Genomic DNA, 25,449 nt, shown 5'->3' with positions numbered 1-25,449 from the left:
TAGTGCGAGTGTGGAGGAGTCCATCTGTAACATCAGCACTGCCGTGGTGGAGGCAATGGCACATGAACACACCACCATGGATAGGATGGCAACCTCCGTGGAAAGGTTGGCTACCTCAGTGGAAGGGATGGCTACTGCCATGGAGGAAATAAGTCGCCAGAGTCAGGAAAACATGGTGACTGTTCAAAATAGAATGTCATCTCTGGAGGCACAATGGGCAGCTATTGAGCAGACCAGAGCTCATGGACATCCTTTTGATGAGGACTGCCAGTGCAGATATGGGTCCTCATGGTCCCCCTGAAGTGCAGCAAGGTGCTCTCCAGCCACTTGCCAGCACGGAGGTGGGGAGGCAGGACAGAAGTGTGGGCTCCTCTGAAAGCGCTCATATGACCATGCCACTGCGGAGCCCTCGGTCAGAGACCCACTTTGCGGAGACAACTGAGATGGCCGCAGGACATCCCAAACCCGGAGGGCGCCCGCCAAAAGCGTCTGAGCAGGCACAGCATCCTAGTCAGCAAGGTGCCTCTTCATCTGCTGAAGCCACAGGGGAAGTACCACGTAGAAGCATGCGTAAGAGAAAGATTAAGCACCTATAGTCACAAGGTGAGTCACTTGGGTGATTTATCTTTTTTTTTCTGACTGTTGTTGGTTTATTATCCTTTTGTGATGTGTAAAAGAAAAATTATGGCAAACAGTTGATTGTGTGGCCTATGTGTTCTGGGAAATGGCAAAAGAACATTGAGGGCTCACAGTGACTTGCTTTTGTAATGCTGATGGTAAAAGTGATAGGAAATAACAGGGTATAGCAGAGATGAAGTATGACGTTGGAAAAATGTCGGCTGCAATTACAGAGCGATATGGTAGCCACCTATGGATGAAGAGTAAGCTTATGCTATTGTGGCATGGCAGTGTGCATACCCTGCTTGACGGGCAGCAGTGAATTGGAGGGATGCTGCATTGGTCACAACAGGGCATTCAAGGTGCCCCTCATCTTCCTCCTATTCCTCTTCCCAGGAAGAACTACGCTGAGCCACGCAGCTGCTACTCCTCAGATTATGAGGACCAGGATGAGAGGGCATAAGTTTTTCCCATCCCCTTGCTATAGATTTCATTTGAGGCAACAAGCTTGCAAGCGCACTGTCGAAATAGCCTGAAATTATTCCATTCGTGTCACACTGCAGATGGGTGTCAGCTTGAACAGTCACAAGGTCAGTTGATGTGCAAAATCTTATCCCATACCTACAACAGCAAAGTTGTTGCATTTGAATGTCAGCCATGTTTCAGGGGCGCTTTTAAAGTGCTCCACCAATGCATACAAATCATGTCCTCCAGCAACTCATCTCCTTGAACCTGGCCTGTTTCTGACAAGTCGGGAAACAGGAGCCAGAAGCACGAAAATAGGATTAGCAAGGCAGTTAACAGGCTCTTAACTGCCTTAACTACCTGCCCCACCGGTTCCAGTCGGGTCAGTTTGGGAGTGGCTCAACCGACACTCTCAGAAATCGGGTGGAGGCGAGATAGAGGTGGGTTGGGTGTCTGAAGCCATTTTTTCCGATTTTCGCTATAGACCCGCCTCCAAAGGGCTATTAAATTCGAGCCCCTTGACTCAAGAAGTGGTAATTTCACAAGGATGAGCTCTAATTTCCCACCATTCAGTAATACAAGCATGGCTTGTTGAGCATGATGTATTTTCTGTACCCAAGCTTCCTCCTTTTGGTTCCATAATTTGAGTATTGGAAAGTGCTACATTTTAGTAAGCTACTCAAGTTTAATTCTGGTGCTTGTCAAAGAGCCTTTCCATATTTTGGTGCGGACAACCAAATATTGTTTCTGCGAGATTATAGTGTATGCAAGAGAACTTGTGTTATCTAGACCGATAAATACTAAGCAATATATTTTTACAAAAGTTTTCAAATACATTTTTATTCAAATTCAGAAACAAAAGTGTACTGCATTTTTTTCTAGTCTGCGAGTTTTTGAAAACAAAACAAAATGGAATTACTAAATCAGCATTTATTCTTTATCCTCAAACTTACAAGTGCAGGATTCTGTTTTTATACATCTTTTGCAAAGTCATAACTCAAGTCACCATCATTGACTTCAATTATTCTCAAATACAACCTTGATTTTCTTTATTACTTTGTTTCTGTTGAACAAACTTTCAAATAATGCAATTTAAAAAATCAGCACAAATTGAAATGAACAATCCTTTAAAACTTGTCATTTGATTTGCTAATTGACTTTAAAAGAACAAAGAAAAACACAGCCAAATGAAGCATTTTTATAATAGGGTGTAAAAAGCAATTATAACAATTTACAACCTCTGAATGTTAAAATCAAATTCCAGTTATATTTTTCTAGCAATATGATGCAACATTTGAGCCAATAAGAGAATAGCTGTGTTAACAAAGCAGTTTCATGTCATGCAATAGTCACTGTAAAAAGTGAATATTGAGAATAAACCAGCAAAGCCATTTCAAAAGCTTAAAACCATACAAATAAGTGGAACTACTTCCTGTTCTGGAAATTTTTTTAAAGGCATATCAAGATACTTAATAGAGCTCTAATCCTAATTCCAGTAAACTACATATTGTTCTTCAAATATTACCACCTTAATAGGAAAAAAGGCTGCTTTTAAATTTCAATCATGTTAAATAATTCAAGAAAGAGATCAATTTTCTTTAAATCAAATTTATCAACTGATTATGGGCTGGGTAGGTGGGAAGGCGAAGCACTTTGGATATCCAGTTACAAACTTATTTCAGCATCTATGGGATAAACATTTTGGTCAATGATTAAGGGTACAAGGATGGCTCCACTGTATTTCTTCAGTAGCAATTTGTAGATTAGAACCCTTTTACATTGAAAAGGATCACTTTTGTGTATATTCACTTGTTATTTAAAAATTTAAAAAGGAAAAGTTCCAACCATCCAGCAATTCAGAAAATCGGCTCATTTTATGATGCGTCTTGAAATTCAGTAATTTGCTTCGATTTTGTGGTAACACCTTATATTATTTATTCTTCAGTAGTTTTACATCCAAATAACTTGGCAGCTTGAAGCACAACATCTGGACATTTCACATTAGGAAGGAATGTTCGAGTTGCTCATTAGCCACATTCTGGAAGAAAGATATAAAATTACAAAATTAATCATTTGGGAATTGTTTCCTCTTCCTCATTTTCCTTCCAATCTTCTACACTTACACTCTTCTGAAGGCAAGAAATTACAATAGGGAACAGTTCCCTGGGTATAACCAACCTTCTGGTAATTCACCCAAGGAACCATTCATTCTGTGTAAGCCTGGACAATGAATATTGGATGCTGATCACACCAGAGCCCCGTCTATTTTCCATACATACCCATTTATAACAGGAGGAGCTACACAGTGATGAAGACCAGCAACCATGGTGATTTTGTTTAGGTAGCAGTCAGGGTGCAGCCAACTGTAGCAGCACCCTGTCTGCTACCCCCCAGCTAAGAGACAAAAAAGATCTATTTAAGATACATCATTCAAAAAACCTAGCTGCAAACATTCCTTTTCATAACATTTCTTTTACTATATGAATGGCTTGAAAGATATTCTGTCATTTAAAGAATGACCATCCCAAATACATTTTCTAATATACCAGTTATTGAAATTTATGCTCTAAAGCACAATTTATTTATAATCCAATATTGTAGCTGATTGTGAACCACTAAATGATACATTTTGTTTACAGGTGTTAATGAACTTTACTAGGTGCTGCTGAGTTGTCGGGAACTAGTGGTTCAAAGAGCAAGTTAACACCATTTGTAAATAAAATACATAGTTTAAAGGTTAAAAATAGGCAACGCAAATAAAAGGAACAAATAATTGGGCTTTAAATTTAAATTAATCTCTTATAAATACCACACTTTATTTATAAGACCATGGCCCTGTTTTTAACGGGGAGGGTGCGTGGGAGCCCGGCAGGAGACGAGGAGGTCCTGCTGATCTTAATGGCAAGTCCTCATTTAAATAATCTTCTGCAGATTCCTGCCTGACAGTCTGCCCAGCGGGCGGGAGCACTAACAAGCAGCAGGAGGCCGCAGCCGGGACCCGTGGGGACCATCCCCAGCAATTAGTAGAGGATGAAGGCTCCAGGCTGTGCCCGGATATGGGGAGCCAGGACATTGGTGCTGCCATCTGGAGGGTGAGGTGATGCCAGGGCATTGGGACCATGATAGGAACTGGGGGTGGGGGGGGGGGGGGGGAAACCATGACATCGGGACTGTGATCGGGGCTGGGGGAGGCAAAAGGCTTCCATGTGAGGCCTGGGGGAGGGAAGCACTCCTGCTCCTCCTGGCCCACAAGGAGCGCTAAAAGAGCAGATCTTCAGCACTTTCCTTGGCCAGTCGGCTCCTCTGACCTCGGATCTGCTGCCGCGTATCCCACAGCGAGGCCTCCCTTTGACATACCGTTACATTTAAGTCACGGCGCCGATGATGTCATCGGGCTGCGACTTTTCAATATTAATTAGACCCCCACCTGCCTTTTGCAGGAGCCTCGTCGATGGCTTGACAGGTGTTTGTAAAAATTTAAACAGGCAGTAATGGGGTCGGTTTGCTCGATCCCGATACTTTAACCACCTCCCGCCTGGCGGTGGGATGGGTGGGGGTTAAAAATCAAAGTATCGAGGCTCATATGTTTGTAGACCATTGCATCTTAGATCTGTAATTAAGCATTAAATTACAGATTATTTGTATAGTGCTGCAAGGATATTTAAAAGCAATAGTCATTACAATGCATTTAGAAAATAGGAAAAGGGAAAACGTATACACTGTAAATGGTAAAATTTTAAAGGGAGCAAAGGGACAGAGATATCTTGTTGTGCTGATACACAAGTCATTAAGAGTTGGCGCAAGGAGCAAAACAGAATCTTTGGTTTTGTATCAAAAGGAATAGAATACAAAAACAAGAAGGTAATGTTGAAATAAAAAGCAAAATACTTTTATTGACTTCATACACTAGTCAATGAGCTTCAAGAACAATATGGCAAACTTTCAACTTGTACCCAAAATGGGCATGAAGTGGGTGGGGCGGCAGCAGCGATTGCCCGATGCATGGTATGAATTCTTGTCTGGTCAATGCCTCATTGAAGGCGGTGTACAGTTCTGCTGACCACAGTGCAAAAAGGATATTGCAGCTACTGAAAGTATACAGCAGAGAGCAACCAGAATGATTATGGGAAGGATGGATTGGATTATGAGAAGCGATTATGTAAATTGGTATGATCCCAATGGAAAAGAGAAGGTTGAGAGACAATGGGGTTGCTGGTTTAGGATTCTAAAGGGACTAGATGATGTAGACCACGACAAGCTATTTCACCCTGTCCAGAACAGTAGAACCAGAGGACGCGGCCTGCACTTCAAGGGGCCGGGAGAGTAAATTCAAAACTAATTTGGGGGAACAATATTTCAGTGAGCGAGTGGTCAATCTATGGAACAGGCTCCCTAGGGAGACAGCAGGAGCAGTTAGTATTGATTCATTCAAATGCAAATTAGATAAATAGGTAGGTGGGACAGCAGTGGGCAATGTTACAGGGGTGCAAGAAAGCAATTTTGGTAACAGAATAGACACGAGAAAGGTAGCTTAGTTGATGGGAGTCATGACCAGAGGCATGCAGGTGTTGGCAGAAACAGAAAAGCACAGCTTCAGTTTTGCTCACATTAAGCTGGAGGGAACCTTGTTTCTCATAAGTCTTAACGTTGAACAGTCAGTTAGAGGCTGCAGCAAAGCCGTGGGATCGATGTGAAAGTGGAGAGGTACGGAGAAGATGACTCCATGCTTCCACAGGGTATTGCCATGGGATAAGATATCAAGGAAGAGAAGGGATCAAGGGTGGAGTTCTCAGGTACACCAGAGGTGACAATGCAGATACAGAAGGAGGAGAAAATGCTGAAGGACAGGTAATGTCTTTGTTGCAACAGGTATGAGTGGAATCAGGAGACAGCAGTAGACTGCAGCGAAAATACATTTTAATCACATTGAGCAGATTCTCCCCTAATTAAACACAAGGGTGTTATTTTTATTTTAGGGGAATGTTAACATAGTTGTTACGATACTGGACTAGTAATCCAGAGGCCTGAACTAATGATCTGGAGATGGGAGTTCAAATCCCACCACGGCAGCTGGAGAATTTAAATAAATCTGGAATAAAAAGCTAGTTTCAGTAATGGTGATCAGGAAACTACTGGATTGTAATAGAAACCCATCTGGTTCACTAATGTCCTTTAGGGAAGGAAATCTGCCACCCTTACCCAGTCTGGCCTATATGTGACTCCACAGCAATGTGGTTGACTCTTAATTGCCCTCTGAAATGGCCTAGCAAGCCACTCAGTTGTCTCTCCACCACCTTCTCAAGGGCAGTTAGGGATGGGCAGTAAGTGCTGGTTTTGCCAGCAATGCCCACATCCCATGAATGAATTAAAAAAATAACATTTAAGAAACAGGAAACTACCAAACCACTGAGATAGCCGACGGTCAGATTGTTATCCATTTCCCCAATGAAATGGTTCATTACCTCTAGTACAAGAAGAAAAGTCTGGTCCTGTGTGCCGCAGCCATGTTCTCAGACATGTTTCTGATTTTCAGGTAGTTGATAAAGCCTCTGAAAAACAGCAGCAGTCCTAAAAGGAAAAAAAAAAAATACAAATTAATACTTTACTTTAGAAAGAGTACTGAAAGGGACAAAAAATATGAGCATAAATACATTTTGGGGGGGAAAATTCGGTTGGTTAGCCCCTCCAGGGGGCGCTAGGGACTTAGTGCCGCTCGCAAAATTGACCAGTTGTTTTGCAGCGGCACTAAACACTATCGCCACGATCTCCTGCATCCGTAAATTGTGACATCAGTCGAGCATGCATTGCCCTGGTAGCGCCCCAGACCGGATATTGAGTCGTGCCCCCTGCCTTAGTGTCTGTTGCTAGGAACGACATGGGGAACATTTTCAAGTCGGGAAGGCACTGGGGGAGTGCTATTTAAAGGCGGGCCCTTCCTGCCTTTTCTTGTCGGCAGAATCTTTGGTACATGCAGGTTGAGAGGGAGAGAGATGTCTGGAGAGATTTAAGGCTGTCCTAAGGAGTTTTGGCCCTCAGCACCACTTTTGAGGTTCCTAAGCACCAAGCTCTTTCCCTGGGCCTATCCATTAGTGCTTCCAACACAATTGCTTTAGAGGTCTCTCCAGGCCGAGATTCAAGGCTGCAATGAGCAGGGTGTGGCTGGCGAGCAAGATGGGGCCCTCCCCTTTAAGAACTGGATGGCGCCAGTCTGTCTGGCTTCCATGGTAACTGACATCACCTGAGCTTTGGTAGCGTTCTGAGGTAGCGCCTTGCTCCCTGACGTTTGCGCCTTAAGGGAGGTGTGTAGCGCCTGATTTAGCGCTCAAATCACCTCCAGGGGCGATAGAGGTGAATTTTGTAGTCGGAGGTGATAATTAGCGCCGAGCACTAAACTCTGCGCCCGGCCGATTTAGCGCCCTAAAATAGGCGATACCCATTTTTTCCCCCCTTTATGTTATGTCAGTAGAAAAGCTTTACAAATTTACTTAAGGTGACTTTTAAAACTAGGCTACAACCAATAAAAGAAACAAATTTAAAAGCAGATCAAAAGGCTGCTTGGTGAGGCAAGGGAGAAGATTGCAGGGACTCTGCCACAAATTTTCAAAACCTCTCTAGCCACAGGGAGGTGCCAGAGGACTGGAGGACAGCTAACGTAGTACCATTGTTCAAGAAGGGTAGTAGGGATAAACCAGGGAATTACAGGCCAGTGAGCCTAACATCAGTGGTAGGGAAATTCTTGGAAAAAATTCCGAGGGACAGAATTAGTCTCCACTTGGAGAGGCAAGGATTAATCAAGGATAGTCAGCATGGCTTTGTCAGGGGGAGATCATGTCTAACCAATTTGACTGAATTTTTCGAGGGGGTGACTAGGTGTGTGGATGAGGGTAGTCTACATCAGTAAGGCTTTTGACAAAGTCTCGCATGGGAGACTGGTCAAGACGGTAAGAACCCATGGGATGCAGGGCAATTTGGCACATTGGATCCAAAATTGGCTTACTGGCAGGAGGGAGAGGGTGATGGCCTAAGGTTGTTTTTGTGACTGGAAGCCTGTGTCCAGTGGTGTACCGCAGGGATCGGTGCTGGGTCCTTTGCTGTTTGTAGTGTACATTAATGATTTAGATATGAATGTAGGAGGTATGATCAGTAAGTTTGCAGATGACACAAAAATTGGTGGAGTGGTAAATAGCGAGGAGGGAAGCCTCAGGCTACAGGACGATATAGACGGGTTGGTCAGATGGGCAGAACAGTGGCAAATGGAATTTAACCCTGAAAAGTGTGAGGTGATGCATTTTGGGAGGACTAACAAGGCAAAGGAATACACAATGAATGGTAGGATCCTAGGAAGGACAGAGGATCAGAGGGACTTTGGTGTGCATGTACATAGATCCCTGAAGGCAGCAGGACAGGTAGATAAGGTGGTTAAAAAGGCATATGGGATACTTGCCTTCATTAGCCGAGGCATAGAATATAACAGCAGGGAGGTTATGATGGAGCTGTACAAAGCGCTAGTTAGGCCACAGCTGAAATACTGTGTGCAGTTCTAGTCGCCACACTATAGGGAGGATGTGATTGCATTGGAGAGGGTGCAGAGGAGATTCACCAGGATGTTACTTGGGCTGGAGCGCTTCAGCTATGAAGAGAGACTGGACAGGCTGGGGTTGTTTTCCTTAAGAGCAGAGAAGGCTGAGGGGGGACCTGATTGAGGTGTACAAAATTATGAGGGGCATAGATAGGGTAGATAGAAAGGAACTTTTCCCCTTAGTAGAGGGGTCAATAACCAGGGGGCATAATTTCAAGGTAAGGGGCAGGAGGTTTAGAAGGGATTTGAGGAAAAACTATTTCACCCAGAGGGTGGTTGAAACATAGAAACATAGAAGATAGGAGCAGGAGTAGGCCATTCGGCCCTTTGAGCCTGCTCCGCCATTCAATGAGATCATGGCTGATCATCCAAATTCAGTACCCTGTCCCTGCCTTCTCCCCATATCCCTTGATCCCTTTAGCCTTAAGAAATATATCCAACTCCTTCTTGAATATATTTAATGAACTGGCCTCCACCGCCCTCTGTGGCAGTGAATTCCACAGGTTCACCACTCTCTGGGTGAAGAAATTCCTCCTCATTTCAGTCCTAAATGGCTTACCCCTTATCCTTAGACTATGACCCCTGGTTCTGGACTCCCCGGCCATCAGAAACATCCTTCCTGCATCTAGTCTGTCCAGGCCTGACAGAATTTTATAGGTTTCGATGAGATCCCCTCTCAATCTTCTAAACTCCAGTGAGTATAAGCCCAATCGACCCAATCTCTCCTCATACGTCATTCCTGCCATCCCAGGTATCAGCCTGGTGAATCTTCGCTGCACTCCTTCCATGGCAAGAACGTCCTTCCTCAGGTAAGGCGACCAAAACTGCACACAATACTCAAGGTGCGGTCTCACCAAGGCCCTGTACAACTGTAGCAAGACATCCTTGTTCCTGTACTCGAACCCTCTTGCTACGAAGGAAAACATACCATTTGCCTTCTTAACCGCCTGCTGCACCTGCATGCTTACCTTCAGCGACTGGTGCACAAGAACACCCAGGTCTCTCTGCACTTCCCCTTCTCCCAATCTATTGCCATTCAAATAATAATCTGCCTTCCTGTTTTTGCCACCAAAGTGGATAACCTCACATTTATCCACATTATAGTGCATTTGCCATGTTTCTGCCCAATCACCCAACCTGTCCAAATCGTACTGGAGTTTCACGACATCCTCCTCACAGCATACCCTCCCACCCAGCTTTCTGTCGTCTGCAAATTTGGAGATATTACATCCAATTCCCTCGTCCAGATCATTAATATATACTGTGAACAGCTGGGGTCCTAGGACCGATCCTTGCGGTACCCCACTAGTCACTGCCTGCCACTCGGAAAACGACCCGTTTATTCCAACTCTTTGCTTTCTGTCTGCCAACCAGTTCTCTATCCAAGTCAATACCTTGCCCCCAATCCCATGTGCCTTAATTTTGCACGCTAATCTCTTATGTGGGACCTTATCGAAAGCCTTCTGAAAGTCCAAATACACCACATCCACTGGTTCTCCCTTATCTATTTTACCAGTTACATCCTCAAAAAATTCCAGTAGTCAAGCATGATTTACCTTTTGTAAATCCATGTTGACTTTGTCCGATCCTGTCACTGCTTTCCAAGTGCTCTGCTATTACATCTTTTATAATGGACTCTAGCATTTTCCCCACTACCGATGTCAGGCTTACCGGTCTATAATTCCCCGCTTTTTCTCTACCACCTCCAATCCATGGGTACTGTTCCAGAGTCTATCGAGTTCTGGAAGATGACCAGCAATGCATCTGGAACTCACTGCCTGAAAGGATGGTAGAGGCAGGAACCCAAGACGCATTTAGATGAGCACTTGAAGTGCCATAGCATACAAGGCTACGGACCAAGTGCTGGAAAATGGGATTAGAATAGACAGGGCTTGATGGCAGGCGCGGACACGATGGGCCAAAGGGCCTCTTTCTGTGCTGTATAAATCTATGACTCTAAAATACTGAAAGCAGTAGTACATTTTTCATTTGGATTCAGTCAGAGGTCCACACAGATTCTTAATTAAAATTAAATACAAACAAAACTAGATTAAACTACTACAATTCCTCCACATTCAAAGGGCGGTGTGCATATTGCCATATGGCCACTTCTACACTGAAATCAGAATCTAAAAGAACAAAACAAAAATATAGGTTTAGTTACCATACTTCCCCCCTCTCTCTCTCGCTCACCACCTCAATAAACGAAGTTACTTTTGCTATTTTTAAATATAGGAATTGGATTATATGCAATACAAGTAATAGAACTACTCCTAGAATTTAAACGAACAGCAGTGGTGCAAATGGCCCAATCTTCTCATTCAACCGCTCACAAGGTTAAAACACAGGTGTATTTGCACAAGGAACAGAATTCCATTTCTACCAGCAATCTTTACTTGACAACTACCCTCCTCACCAACAATCCTCAAACAGATCGAACTTTCTCAGTGACACCTGTACAGCTAATAAATCAAGGCAATTTTTAACAGGACCAATTTAAAATGTTTCACTAAGATGAAACAAATCAGTAATATAATTAGTATGGCAATAAAACACAAAAACACGAGAGATAATTTAGTAGCGTCCTAAATCAAAAGGGCTTTCTGAAATGTAGTCGAAATGTAAACTTTGAAAAATGGACTTTAGTCTGGAATGAAAAAGAAACAGTGATCTTATGTTTAATTGAAAACAGACAACATTTGGGCAAACCATCAATCTAGATGGTCCTGATTTACTTTTAATCCTGAAATTATGGCTCCTCTGCACAATTCATATTAGTATTAATAAAGGTTCTTAAAATTTGAGCACTTTGATAGATGCTATGTCATAATTTAATATATGAAACAATTTAGAGAATATCTTTTAAATTTAAAATAATGACATTTAGGGCATTTCAGCAACTGAGATTACAAATAGTCATACTGTTTTAATTTATTCTCGACAACATGTACCACTGGCTCAAAGTAACACAACTGCTATAGAATTATAGCTGAAATAACAAAGCAATTCTGTGGGCTGCCGGGGGTATCAAGTAGATCTTCGGATCCAACTATGAATTATCAAGATTAGATTCAGTAAACATGCATTTCTATTAGTTACATTATGACGTTGACATGATCAAGTTTTTGCTGCGCTCATTTATTTAATTTTTCTTATTTTCAGAGCTTAATCCTCATACATTAAGTCAGTGTTAAATGACTGCAACATTAATTTTGTGATTAAAATTAAAATTCTTCTCACAAATATTCTTTCCTCCCTTTCTGAAGATGTTGACTCCATGCGGAGGTATAGCTCCACAGACACACATCACCCTCTGGTACCTCGCCCAAGTGGCCATTTTTCATGTGTAACCTTGTTAAGACCAATTAGAGAGCCCCTACCACAGCCACAGCTGAAATTATCATAGACCAACAGCACAGACTAACACTCAAACCCGCAAACTCATTCAGAAAAAACCTTATTCAAATCTACTGCACAGCTATACTGAAAATCTTATTAAATTATGTAGCAAATGTTGTTTAACCTCTGGGAAACACTATCTACCAGCAGTCCCTTTAAAAAACAGCAAAATACTCCAACACTTTTTCCACTTTAGGTTTCTACAAACGCACACAACTAAGATTTGATGCTGCATTCACAGATACACTGTGCTACTGGACTTCACAGCCTATCGCCAGCTAACTATTGGAAACAGGACACTAAATATTTTTCCTGTCATTAACAAAATGAATGGCGAAAAGATTTTATACCAACCTGTAGTTACATGGGTGTGCAAAGGAGACCCCAATTAATGCATATAAAACTTCAGGGTGGTAGCACAGAAAAGTTTTGATGTCTAAGAAAAACACACGGTAAGCTAGGTACTGAACTCCCATGTACTCGGCCAATACAGGGCTTTCTGCAGTCCACAAAGCCCAACAGCTTCAGATTGGCTCTCGAGCTGATCCAGAGTACCAGTCCCACTGAATGAATGGTGCTGTTCCAGGAAATTGTGTAATCCTTTTCAGAGCAACTGAAGGGGACAAGAGATCTGAAGTCGTGCTTCTCTCAGGCAACGTATTTGACAGGTTTTCCCTTAAGTGCCAACATTTCAAAAATGGAGGTGTGCTTTGAATAGAAAATATTACATAGAATATACAACACAAAAACAGGCCATTCGGCCCAACTAGTCTACTGGGGTTTATACGCCACGAGTCTCCTCCCATTCCATCGACCTCATCTCAGCCTTTCAGCATATCTTTCTATTCCCTTTTCTCTCATGTACTTGTCTAGTTTCCTTTCGAAAGTATCTAAGCTATTTGCCTCAAACACTTCCTGTGGTTGCGAGTTCCACATTCTAATCACTCTGAGTGAAGAAATTTCTCCTCATTTCTCTATTGGATTTAGAATAACTATCTTGTATGGCCCCTAATTTTGGATTCTTCCACAAGTGGAAACATTCTCTCCACATCCACCCTGTGCAACCCATTCATAATTTTAAAGATCTCTATCAAGTCTCCTCGAAGTCTTCTCTTTTCTAAAGAAAAAAGCCCCAACCTGTTCAATCTTTCCCGATAGCTGCAATCTCTCAGTTCTGGTACCATCCTTGTAAACCTTTTTTTGCACTTTCTCCAGTGCTTCTATGTCCTTTTTATAGTATGGAGACCAGAACTCTGCAGAGTACTCTAAGTGCAGCCTGACCAGAGTCCTATACAAGTACAGGAAACTTTGGTTTAACCGGAGGTTGCATGTCCGGAAACCTCGCTCTACCGGCAGAATTCACCCCCCGAAAACAGCGCCTGAGTAACCGGCAATGTTGCCGGTTCTGAGTCCGAGTCTCCAACGGCTGCCGAGTTCGTCAGTGGGGGTAGTTCTACAAACTGCCACTACTCGACCTCTTGGCGCCTGCGGAACTTGGATCACCTCAGAAACCCTGCATCAGGAGTCTCACCCTTCCACGCTGCCGGTAGCCTCTTCTGATCTGCCAGTTTTCGGGGTTCCAGTACAGTACTGTGTGTCTCCAACGCTGTTGCAACTCATTGGACTGCATTATGGAAATCCCAAAAGTTGATCCAACCAAAAGGAAGAAAGTGGTGTTAACTTTAAAGCAGAAAATTGATATATGCAAACGACTAGAAATGGGAGCGAAGCGTATGCACATTATGAAAGAATTCAAAATCGGTTCGTCAACAATGTACGACATCAACGCGCAGAAGGATAAGCTGCTCAAGTTTTATGCAAGCTCGGAGACATCTAAGAGTGTAGAGAAACGGCGCACGCTTCGTAAGCCTAAGCTTGAAGAGCTGGATACCGTGCTTTATGAGTGGTTTGCTCTGAAGCGTTCAGAGGGTGTTCCGATTTCCGGACCCATGCTAATATCAAAAGCGAAGGATTTTTATGCAAAGATGGAGCTCACTGACAAGTGTGCTTTCTCTGATGGATGGCTATCGTGCTTCAAGGCACGGCATGGGATACGACGACTCGATGTTTGCGGGGAGAAGAAATCAGCTGATCACGACGCCGCAGAAGAATACTGCGATTATTTCAATCGGATTGTGCAGCAACATGATTTGTCGCCAGCACAGCTATACAATGCCGATGAAACGGGCTTATTTTGGAGGTGTTTGCCAGAATCAACACTTGCTGGGGCTAGTGAGGCTAATGCTTCAGGTTACAAGAAAAATAAAGATCGTGTAACTGTGCTAACATGTGCGAACGCTGCTGGATCACACCGGGTTAAACTTCTCGTCATTGGGAAGTATAAAAATCCCTGTGCATTTAAAAATGTGAGGCACTTACCTGTTGAGTACAAAACTCAAGCAAATGCTTGGATGGATAAGGAAATCTTTTCAAATTGGTTCCATCATACTTTTGCTCCATCTGTGAGGGAACATTTCCGTAGAATAAGGAAACCTGAAGATAGCAAATGCATTTTATTGCTGGATAATTGTAGAGCCCATCCGCATGAATCCGAGTTGGTTTCTGGAAATATTTTCACCATTTATTTGCCACCAAATGTAACTTCTCTCATACAACCCATGGACCAGGGCATTATCCAAAATCTCAAGTGTCATTACAAGAAAGACTTCCTACGTAGACTGATAAGCCAAGATGACAGTACAGGTATTCAGGCATTTCAGAAGGAATACAATCTTAAAGATGCCATCTTTAATGTTGCATGTTCCTGGAAATTGGTGAAAGGTCACACTTTGAGACAAGCCTGGTGCAAATTGTGGCCTTCTGTAATGTTTACTGAAGGTTCTTCTTCAGAGGAGGAATTTCGTGGGTTCAATGTTTGTCCGCGGAAGACTGCAGTAATGGAAATGGCTGACATGGTGAAAGATGTAGGCCCAGCAAACCCTCTACATCACCTCAGTGAAAGTGATATTGAGCAGTGGGTTGATGCCGATAGAGAAGTTGCTGTTGTGCATTTGCTAAGTGATGATGAAATAATGGAGAATGTTTTGAATCCAAGGAAAGAAAAGGAAAGTGTGATGGAAAATGAAGACGATGAGATTTCTGAAGTGAACAAGATTTCTTGGGCTAAAGCTGCAGCAGATCTTGCTTCATTCATCAAATTTGCTGAAAGCCGTTCTTGCTATTCTGCCCAAGAAGTTATGCAGCTCCATATTCTGCAGTCTACCTTTCTGCAAAGAAGGCAAGAGTCCACTAAGCAAGCAGACATCCGGGACATGTTTAAGAAAACTTCCAAAAGAGTTGGAGCACTGGAAGTGCCTGAAGAATCTGTTGAAGTGCATGATCCTGATGAACCAGTTGGCTTGGAATAAGTGTACAGGCAACCACCGTACAGTACTTTATACTGTACTGTACAGTCGTTTAAGTTTTGGTGCACTGCACAGTCGTTTATAAGTTTTGTTTTACTGTTACGTTATTAAAGAGTTATGGATTACCATCAACTGGCAGTACTGTACTTCATCAAGCATCTTTCACCATCCATTTAACACAACATTCTGTAGGTGAGTACCCAATTACTGTATATTGTACATTTCTTGATTTTTAAATTTTTCTTAGTTAAAAACAGCCTGGGTAGATAATCCGCTCACCACTCCGGAACTTTTGATAGATCGGCATCACGCCGGTCCCGCCGGTGCCGGATATCAGAACTTTTCCTGTATAACATAACTTCACTACTTTTGAATTCTATACCCCTAGAAATAAATTCCAGTGCTTGGTTAGCATTTTTAATTGCTTTGCTAACCTGCAATGCTGCTTTTAATGATTTGTTCACCTCTATCCCTAGATCCTTTAGCTCTTCTACCACATTCAGTTTCTTATGTTCTAAGGTGTAGGTGATGTTTCTGTTTTTCCTACCTTACATTTATTTATGTTAAAGTTCATTTGCCACTCAAGTCCAAATCATTAATGTAAATTATGAACAGTGATCCGAGCATGGATCCTTGTGGAATAGGCTAGGTACATTCCAACAAGAGGGAAGGGTAGGGAACCAAAGCAAGGGCTCCTTGAATGATGGAGATACAGAAGATGATGAAACAAAGAGGGTGTATGATGCATGTCAAGTGAATTGTTCAAGGGAGAACCAGATCAAATACAATAAGTTCATAGGGGAAGTGAAGATGAAAATAAGATTGGCAAAGAGAGATTATGAGAGTAGAATGGCGGTTAACATAAAATGGAACCCAAAAATCTTCTATCAGCATGTAAACAGTAAGCGGGTATTAAGAGGCGGGGTGGGGCCCATTAGAGACAAAGAAGGTGATATATGCTTAGAGGCGCAGAGCAAGGCTAGAATACTCAATGAGTACTTTGTATCGGTGTTTACTAAGGAGGTGGATGCTGACAAAATATCGGTAGCAGTGGAAAAGGTAGAAGCAATGGAAGGGGTGAAAATTGATAGACAGGATGTACTAGAAAGGCTGGGTATGCTTAGAGTGGATAAATCAAACTGGTCCAGAGGGCTTGCATCCCAGATTGCTAAGGGAATTGGGGGAGGAGATGGCGGAAGGGATGTTCGTAATTTTCCAAACTTCCCTAGATGCGGGGGAGGTGCCAAAGGATTGGAAAGTGACAAATGTGATACCATTGTTCAAGAAAGGGTGCAAGGACAATCCTAGTAACTACAGGCCGGTCAGTTTAACATCAGTGGTGGGTAAAGTTTTAGAAACAATAATCAAGGAAAAAATTAACGGGCTAATTAAGAGGAGCCAACATGGATTTGTAAAAGGCAGATCATGTTTGACAAATCTAATTAATTTTTTTGATGAAGTAACAGGGAGGATCGATGAAGGGACTGCAATGGATGTTGTCTACATGGATTTTAGGAAGGCGTTTGACAAAGTACCACATAGAAGGCTGGTTAACAAAATTGAGGCTCATGGAATAGGTGGGCCAGTGGCAGCTTGGATAAGGAATTGGCTTAAGGACAGAAAACAGCAAGTTGTGGTAAATGGCTGTTTTACAGACTGGAGGATGGTAGACAGTGGTGTTCCCCAAGGGTCAGTCGTGGGGCCACTGCTTTTTTTGATACATATATACATATATACGCACACAGGAAACTTTCTGGTATCCGGCACGGACGGGACCGACGTGTTGCCAGTTCATCAACAATTCCGGATAACTGAACGCTATAGTGAAAGATACGGAGCTCTAAAGCAACAAACCCTAACAGCTTCAAAACAATCGGCACAAGTTGCAAGCGTCTCTGTAGCTTAGCAACAGCTTCAGCTACACCCTTGTACAGCAACAAATCAATTAAAAAAAGTAACTAAAAGTAAAAAAAGTTACCTGAGCCGACTCCTGAATTTTGCCGGTGGATAGAGCGTTCCGGTTATTTAGGGGCCGGTTAATTGAAAGTTTCCTGTATATATCAGTATATATATATAAATGATCTGGATATTGGAATAAAAAGTAGAATTTCTAAAATTGCCGATGACACCAAACTTGGGGTGTGGCAAACAGTAAGGATGATACCAATCGACTGCAACAGGACATAGAAAGGCTAGCAGAATGGGCAGACAAGTGGCAGATGGAATTTAATACAAAGTAGTGTGAGGTGATGCATTTTCGCAGAAGGAACAGGGTGAGGCAAAATACACTTAATGGCACTGTTTTAAAGAGTGTGCAGGGACAGAGGGACCTGGCAGTTAATGTGCATAGATCCCTGAAGGTGGCAGGACATATTGAGAGAGTGGTTAGCAAAGCATATGGGATCTTGGGTTTCATAAAAGGTATTGAGTACAAAATTAGAGAAGTTATGATGAATCTTTATAAAGCGTTGGTTAGGCCACAACTGGAGTATTGTGTCCAGTTCTGGTCACCACACTTTAAGAAGGATGTGAAGGCCCTCGAGAGGGTGCAGAGGAGATTTACCGGAATGGTTCCGGGGATGGGGGATCTTAGCTATAAGGACAGGTTGGAGAAGCTGGATTTGTTTTCATTAGAGCAAAGGAGGTTGAGGGGTGATTTGATAGAGGTGTACAAGATTATGATGGGTTTGGGTAGGCTAGATGGGGAAAGGCTGTTCCCACTAGTTGATGGTACAAGGACTAGGGGGACACAGATTTAAGATTTTGGGCAAGAGATTCAGGGGGGGGGGGGGGGAGAAGAGATGTGAGGAAAAACTTTTTTACGCAATGAGTGGTGAGGACCTGGGACTCGTTGCCGACGGAAGTGGTGGAAGCGGACACACTCAATGTTTTCAAGGGGAAACTTGATAGGCACTTCAGGGAAATAAACTTGCAGGGCTACGGGGATAGAGCGGGGGGATGGGATTGACTCAATTGCTCTGCAGAGAGACGTCACGGACTCGATGGGCTGAATGGCCTTCTGCTGTGCCGTTATGACTCTATGAATGCTTACTACCTTCCTCCAATCTGAATAACTACCCTTTACCCCTACTCTCTGCTTTCTATTTTTTAGCCAATTTGCTATCCATTCAGCCATTTGTCCCGACACCACATGACCTAACCTTTGTCATGAGCCAACCGTGTGGTACCTTCTCAAAGGCCTTTTGAAAATCCATGTAACATCTACTGCATTACCCATGTCTACTCTTTCCGTGACCTCTTCAAAGAGTTCTATCAGGTTAGTTAAGCAAGACTTAGCCTTTTGGAATTCATGCTGACTATTTTTTAATTATATTTTCTGTCTATATCTCTTCTAACATTTTTAGTATAGATTCCAGTATCTTTCCAATCACTGACGTTAAGCTGACTGGTCTACAGCTCCCAGATTTTGTTCTGTCGCTCTTTTTATATAGGAACAACATAAGCTGTCCACCAGTCCTCTAGCACGACCCTCTTCTAAGGAATTTTTGTATATATAAACTGGTGCCTCTGCTATCTCCTCCCTATTTTCCTTGAGTATACATGGGTGCAAACCATCTGACCTGGGGTTTTATTCTTTTAGTTTTGCTATTTAGTCAATTATTTTCTCCCTTTCTATTCCAACTTTATTATTCTTTTTAAGCTCATCCTCTAGTGAAGTATCTATTTTGTTATCTTTAGTAGAAACTGAGGTGAAGTAGGTATTCAATACTTCTGCCATTTCTATCATTAACTGCGAGTTTATCTTGCTCATCCTTTAGTGACCCTATACCTACTTTAATTTTTCTTTTGTTATTTGTGTCTATAAAGCGCTTTATTATTTCTTTTTATATTCCTTGATAATTTGATTTCACAATTTCTCTTTGCCTTCCTGATGGTTTTTGTTTAAAGTTCTCTCCTAAATTCTTCGTATTCCCTTTTGTCCTCCTCTCCTTTAGTATCTAAGTATTTTTTATATGTCTTTTTCTTTAGATTCAATGTTTCCTTTAGTTCTTTATTCATCCATGGTGCCTCATAATTAGCTTGCTTGTTCTTGGCTTTTTAGTGGAGTACTTTTCTCTTGAGCACTACTGATTACCATTTTAAAGATTTCCCACTGATTTATGTTTTTGTTTTTCAAGATTTTCTCCCAGTTTACCTTCTTTAGTTCCACCCTCATTTCCTCATTGCTCTTTTCCAATCTATTAGTCCTACTTATGTCAGTTCGATCCTAATCTTGAACCTTACTATGTTGTGATCACTACTACTAAGTTGCTCTCCTATTCTTACTTCTCCTATCAGTTCTGGTTCATTACCCATTACAAGATCCAGCAGTGATTATTTTCTTGTTGGACTTCTTATGTACGGAGTAGAAAGGAGTCCTGTATACACTGTAAAAACTCATTCCCTTTTTCCTTTCTCTACTTCTTCCTGCCAGTTTACTTAGGGATAGTTGAGATCTCTCATGATTATTACTCTATGCCTGTTATTCAACTCGTAGATTTGCCTACATATTTCTTCTCCCAGTTCCCTTTCCACTATTTGGTGGTCCATAGTATACTCCTTCTTAAATTTTATCTATCTTACTGCTAGTTACATCTGTTTTTCTCCTGCCATTATGTTATCTTTAACTAGTATAGCTACTTCACCTCCCCATCTTCCTTGCTAAATATGTTGTATCCAGGAATATTTAGTTGTCAATCCTGTTCTGTTAGAAATCAGGGGTGTCCAAAATGTACATGGTTATGTGGATAAAATTGTGACGCGAATAATGCTGTGTTTACATGAATGTAATAGAACTGGAGACAAAATGTCTCTTCAGACTAGTATATATTAGAATAATTAGATAGATGCTTAGAATCTGCTTGTGTTTTGGTTCTCTGTGGATGTTATAGCATTCTGCAGTGTGACGGTCATAAATAATCTTGTTTCCAAGCTAACTATCTGCTGTTTTCAAGTTAGGATTTCAACCTTGTTTATGTATCTCTAATTGAACCAACTAAGGCCCAAAGCCTAAGTTTTTTCTATTATTACTAATAACCATGATATAATGCTAAGGTTGGAATTGGAGTTAACTTAATAGAACTGCTTGTGAAGATAATTAAAAGTTAATTAGTATAGAAAGGCATAGAATAAAAGGAATTTAGGGGAGTTAAGGTATCCACCTCAGGATGGCGCAGTTTGTTATATGAAAGTGAGATGGCTGAAGTGGGACAGCTCTGGCTTGGGACTCATGATTAAAGGGTACAAGGCCAGGCCTAGTACCAATTGTACCAGGGAGGATAGGGACCAGGGAAATTAGACACAAATTCCAAAGGGAGAAACTTCAGAAAGATTAAACAATAAGACAAACTGGCTGAGCTCACGAGGCCCCTTTAGGGGAGGGATTTCATCCAAAAATTGAGGCAAAGAACTCGACACCCCATTGAGTACTGAGGTTTATGGGGAACCTCTATAGGTTAACTGGTCTTGTCAATAATTTGGCCTCAAGCCCACCCCTAAAAAGAGAATAAAAGTAACACCCTGAGGGCTTGCCCACACAGATGGTGGAGGGGAGAGCTAAGCATATTTGAGCTGGTCGAACGCTCTTTCGAGAGTGATCCCATGCTCACCAACTCGGAGGATCTAGACGAGAGGAAGAGAGGCCGCAAGCCAGGGAACTGTTTACGCACGCCAGCTATCTGTCCGATCGAGACCTCATTGGTGGGGGTGCAGATCTGAGACCTCCTGGGGAGTAGGGGGTGAAATCCGAGGCTTTGTGGGGAGGAGCAGAGGCCTCGGGGCGGGAGGAGAACTAGGAGGCCTCGAGGGGGTGAAATCGGAGGCCTTGTGGGGGTGGGGTGGTTCTCTGATTGCGGGGGGTGGGTTAGGTAGGGACGCTGGATCCAGGAGGTAAGTGTAAAGGCACTTAACTCCTGACCCAGCAGTCGTTCGCCTTACTTTAGCTGGCAGTTTTCAGGAGGCCTGCAAATCCCGACCAGCTAAAGTTAACTTCAAAATGGATATTAAATCAGAGGCTTCCAGCCTCATTATAATATTTAAATGCACAACCCACCTCCTGGGAGCGGGTTGGCTGACCCCCCCCCCCCCACCTCCCACCTTTAAAACAGGAAGTGGGCGGGTTGGAGTCGGGTTCTGGTTGGGATTCAGATTTTTAAACAGCTTAACACCCACACGACCCCAACCCAGGTTAAAATTCACCCCAATATTTCCACCTCCCAGCTGTCATTGAGGAGTATTTTTATTTTGCTCCCTACTTTTCCCACCAATTTTCTCCCCACTTCTGAACGTGCAGACTCATGGGGGCAACCTCTTCATACATCAGCCCAGTGAACATAACATAAGAACATAAGAAATAAGAGCTGGAGTAGGCCAATCGGCCCCTCGAGCCTGCTCCGCCATTCAATAAGATCTTGGCTGATCTGATCCTAACCGCCAATCTACTATCACAGAACCATCTCCTGAATCTAACAGAATTAGACACACGAAATAGGAGCAGGATCAGGCTACACGGCCCCTGGGCCCACTCCGCTACCCACAGGGCCATGTCCGATCCGAACCTAGACTCATGTCCAAATTCCTGCCCGCTCCCCGTAACCCTTAATTCCCTTTACTTCTAGGAAACTGTGGCCATTCTTCAAATGCAAGCTTAGACAATGAATGTCAGCAGGCAATATGACTGTGTAAGCAGGGGGACAGAAATCACGTGTCCTCATCCATGCCCATACACTTCCAACAGTGGTCAATAGCTAGTGATCGGTTGCATGAACCTGGCTGATTGTGCCCTCCCTACTTCAGGGGCTTGAGGCTAATGGCAGCATCCATAGAGATCAAACCAGGGTTCAAATTGAAAAGATTCTTGGTCTATGTGGCTCAACTAGTCACTATATTAACAAGATGAGTCATTGGGGAGCCAAGGTGCACGCTTTAATAAAAGTCACAGTCAGCATAAGTCAAGCTTGGGAGAATCTTCTTCAACCCAAATGCCAGGTTTTTAATTGAAATTATACAGTCATGATTACTTTGTAGGACACTTTTCACTGTCAGATATTAGGAGAGATCTATAGGCTCTTAGAAATATATTAATTTCTTTACCTGTGTATTACACGTTTATCCTTTAGCATTTTTAAACCAAGAACGAATGACAAAATGGCATACAGGAAGTACCAGTTGGAGGCAGATACCAGGTATTTAGCGGTTAGTGCTCTAAGAAGGAAGTGGAGCGCTTGAATTAACGCTCCGCCTCCCTCTTGGGGTGCTAAAACTGAATTTAGTGATCGCCGACACTATTTTTCGCCGGCTGCTAAATTTAGCGCCCAAGCGATGTTAGCAGCCCAAAATAGTTGCTAACGAATCTTTCCCCTTATGTTTCATACTGTCCTACCATCTCAGCTATGCAGGGGAGATATCTACCCATAGCGGGTTGAGTTAAAGGTAATCAAATGGATAAAAAATATTTTTTAAATTATTTGAAATTACTTAGTACAGATACAGCATGGCATGCATGTCTTCTAGAATAACACACTCAAGGCTAAAGGGATCAAGGGATATGGGGAGAAAGCAGGGACAGGGAACTGAATTTGGATGATCAGCCATGATCTCATTAAATGGCGGAACAGGCTAGTGGGGCCGAATGGCCTACTCCTATCTTCTGTGTTTCTATGTTTCTAAAAGAAATCAAAAGACCAAGTTTAGTGGGAGGAAATATTTTTATGCTAAGGTGTCCAGTTACAGATGGATTAACACCCCACATCAGATGTTTCTTTTATTTTTAAAAGTAGGAAACATAAGTAAACAGGAGTTTATTTAGTAAGTAAACAGAGTTTATTTCACATTCATGACTGCTATCTGACAACCCGTAAATCAGAGCTGTGAATTATTAAGCCTAGCTAATTATGAAATAAACTTATGTAAGGTTTTTAAAATAAGCAATACATCAAGATCTACAGTACCTACAAGGCTCCCAGCATTGATATTTTGGGAAGTTTTGCTGTTATTTTTTCCTTTCCATATTAAATCCTACACCATAATACAGCACTCATCCCCTTTGGTAATTGCACCACAACACCTGTGGTTTTCTGGTTCCCAAACCAGTGTTTAAACTATATTGTCTTCATCTGAGCATATGTAATGACAGCTTAGACCCAGACTAAAGCCTCATGGGGTCCTGATCTGTGGGCTGTGGAGAAGCTCTGACCCCAACTGAGCAGTGTTGCATGCACATACACTAACTATTGAGATACCATATACAGTAATCACATGGAAGGATGATTTTAAAGAATAAAAGTAGTAATAATAAACAAATGCTAGGCTGTAAAAAAAAATCCACTTTTAGAAAGGATGGCCATCAGTATGGCCACAAAGATACTGGCTTCATATTTTAAAAAAGCAATACTGTCTGCAGATAGGCTGGGATCCAAGTCAATCTACAGCAAGGTTGGGTTCAACATTTTCTGGAGGATTCTTCCTTTGACTACCTACTTCTACAATAACCAGAAAGCCGATCTCATTTTGTCTCTCGAAATATTCATATTTAAATGAGAAAATTATGATCTAAATAATCGAAAAATGAAAAAATAATCAGACACCAGTTCCATTACCCTGCTTCCGGCCTTCAGATGACCAAATCCAGCTACTTACTCAGGCGACAGACTTGTAGACCTAATTTCCCGATTCTGCCGCTAGAGTAAGGAAGATAAATTTAGCAGTGTAAACACTAGGAGCTGGCTCACTGGCGCCAGTCCCTTAGAATTCAAGCTAAAAACACTGCTGTTTTAAAAGCTTGTTTAAAAACAAGCTGCTAGGAAGTATACAAGAGCAGCCCAAAGTGACTAACTCACTGATTTTTATTTTCAGTTTGTGGGGCAATGTCTGGCGTATGCTGGCCTTATCGTTGTGATTTCTTAAATTATGGTCACTTAGACAACTATAAATGGCATGAATCACCAAAGTCAACTTTTCAGAAGCCCATATTTTTGATCATCTCAACCTTATTTTATAGATTATTCCTGTAATGATGTTATTCTAAGATCTTAATACAAAATGTGATTCAAATGCAGAACGTGCATAGCTCGTACTGCAAACAGATTGAGGTTATACTTTCCGGAGTTTGAATAAGCGCTCACAACTCAGAACAAGTAGTCTTCTACCTTTCTTTTCCTGAATCTTACCTTAATTGCCCACATTTTACTAAGGCCAGGAATGAAGTTCTGATTTGACTAAAACAGGGAAGTGATGACAAGCCAATTAAGGCCAATCATCACCTTGAAATAATATGTTTTAATATTAGTTTCCCAACTTTCTACTGGCAAGGAAAATGTTTAAAATAAAATAGTACTGAAAATACATTACACAATATTAATAAGGATTTACAATGGCTATGCACAATTAGTCAACATTGATGTTTTATAAAGTCTATGTGCAGCAGCTGTCAGCTTCAAACAGTACTCTACTTCTCTTCATCTTTCCTCACTTTATTTGAGGAGACCTTTCACCAGGTTTGTAAAGTGGGCTCTGCAATGTCGTGATCAGTAATGCAATTGAAGCACAAGTCATTGCATGCTTCTAGAAACTTAGCTGAAAAAATACACACTCCTTTGGCAACCAATGTGAGTGTAATTAAATAGTACATGCATTTAAAAAAGAAAAATGTTATGGTTTTGCTATACATAATGCAGGGGAAATCGTCCCCGTGGTGTTAAACATTTTTCTGGAATCTTTAAAACAAAGTTTCAAAATTTGCTTCATGCATTTAACTTCCTTCATTTTTCCTTTTTCTGCCCAATTTCTTACTTGATTTTAGTTTATTTCACTCCCCAATACACTCAATTTCTCCCTGCAGTGTGTGTAATCTGCAGGTCAAATCCAGCCCACTACCTGATCCTATTCAGCTTAAGCAGCTCCAGCTTTTGGCTCCATGCTACCATTAGAAACATCTGATCAGCAATGGGTTTGCAATAGGCTTCATCAGCAGGAGCTCAATGGAGTGGCATTCAGTATCTGCGCTCAGCACATTGCTCTCCTCCT

At 42.1% G+C, this 25,449-nt stretch overlaps 1 protein-coding gene across 2 annotated transcripts in view; it reads right to left on the bottom strand.

Annotated features, from left to right (window-relative positions):
• Positions 1-1,907: 1,907 nt before the first annotated feature.
• ndfip2 (Nedd4 family interacting protein 2) overlaps positions 1,908-25,449 on the bottom strand; it is a 110,146-nt gene continuing 86,604 nt past the window's right edge. For both annotated transcript variants that reach the window (XM_085998548.1, XM_085998549.1), the window contains 2 exons: positions 6,546-6,651; positions 1,908-3,121 (listed from right to left, as the gene is read on the bottom strand). In XM_085998548.1, the coding sequence (XP_085854674.1) occupies positions 6,548-6,651 (104 nt within the window). In that variant the 3' untranslated portion in view covers positions 1,908-3,121; positions 6,546-6,547. The remainder of the gene's footprint in view (positions 3,122-6,545; positions 6,652-25,449) is intronic.

The sequence above is a fragment of the Somniosus microcephalus genome, chromosome 10, assembly GCF_052327205.1.
Source record: "Somniosus microcephalus isolate GS21.2 chromosome 10, FLI_Smic_1.0, whole genome shotgun sequence".
In the NCBI taxonomy this organism is placed as follows: Eukaryota; Metazoa; Chordata; class Chondrichthyes; order Squaliformes; family Somniosidae; genus Somniosus; species Somniosus microcephalus.
Note: the sequence above shows the minus strand (reverse complement) of the source record. Positions and strands in the feature narration are given on the sequence as shown.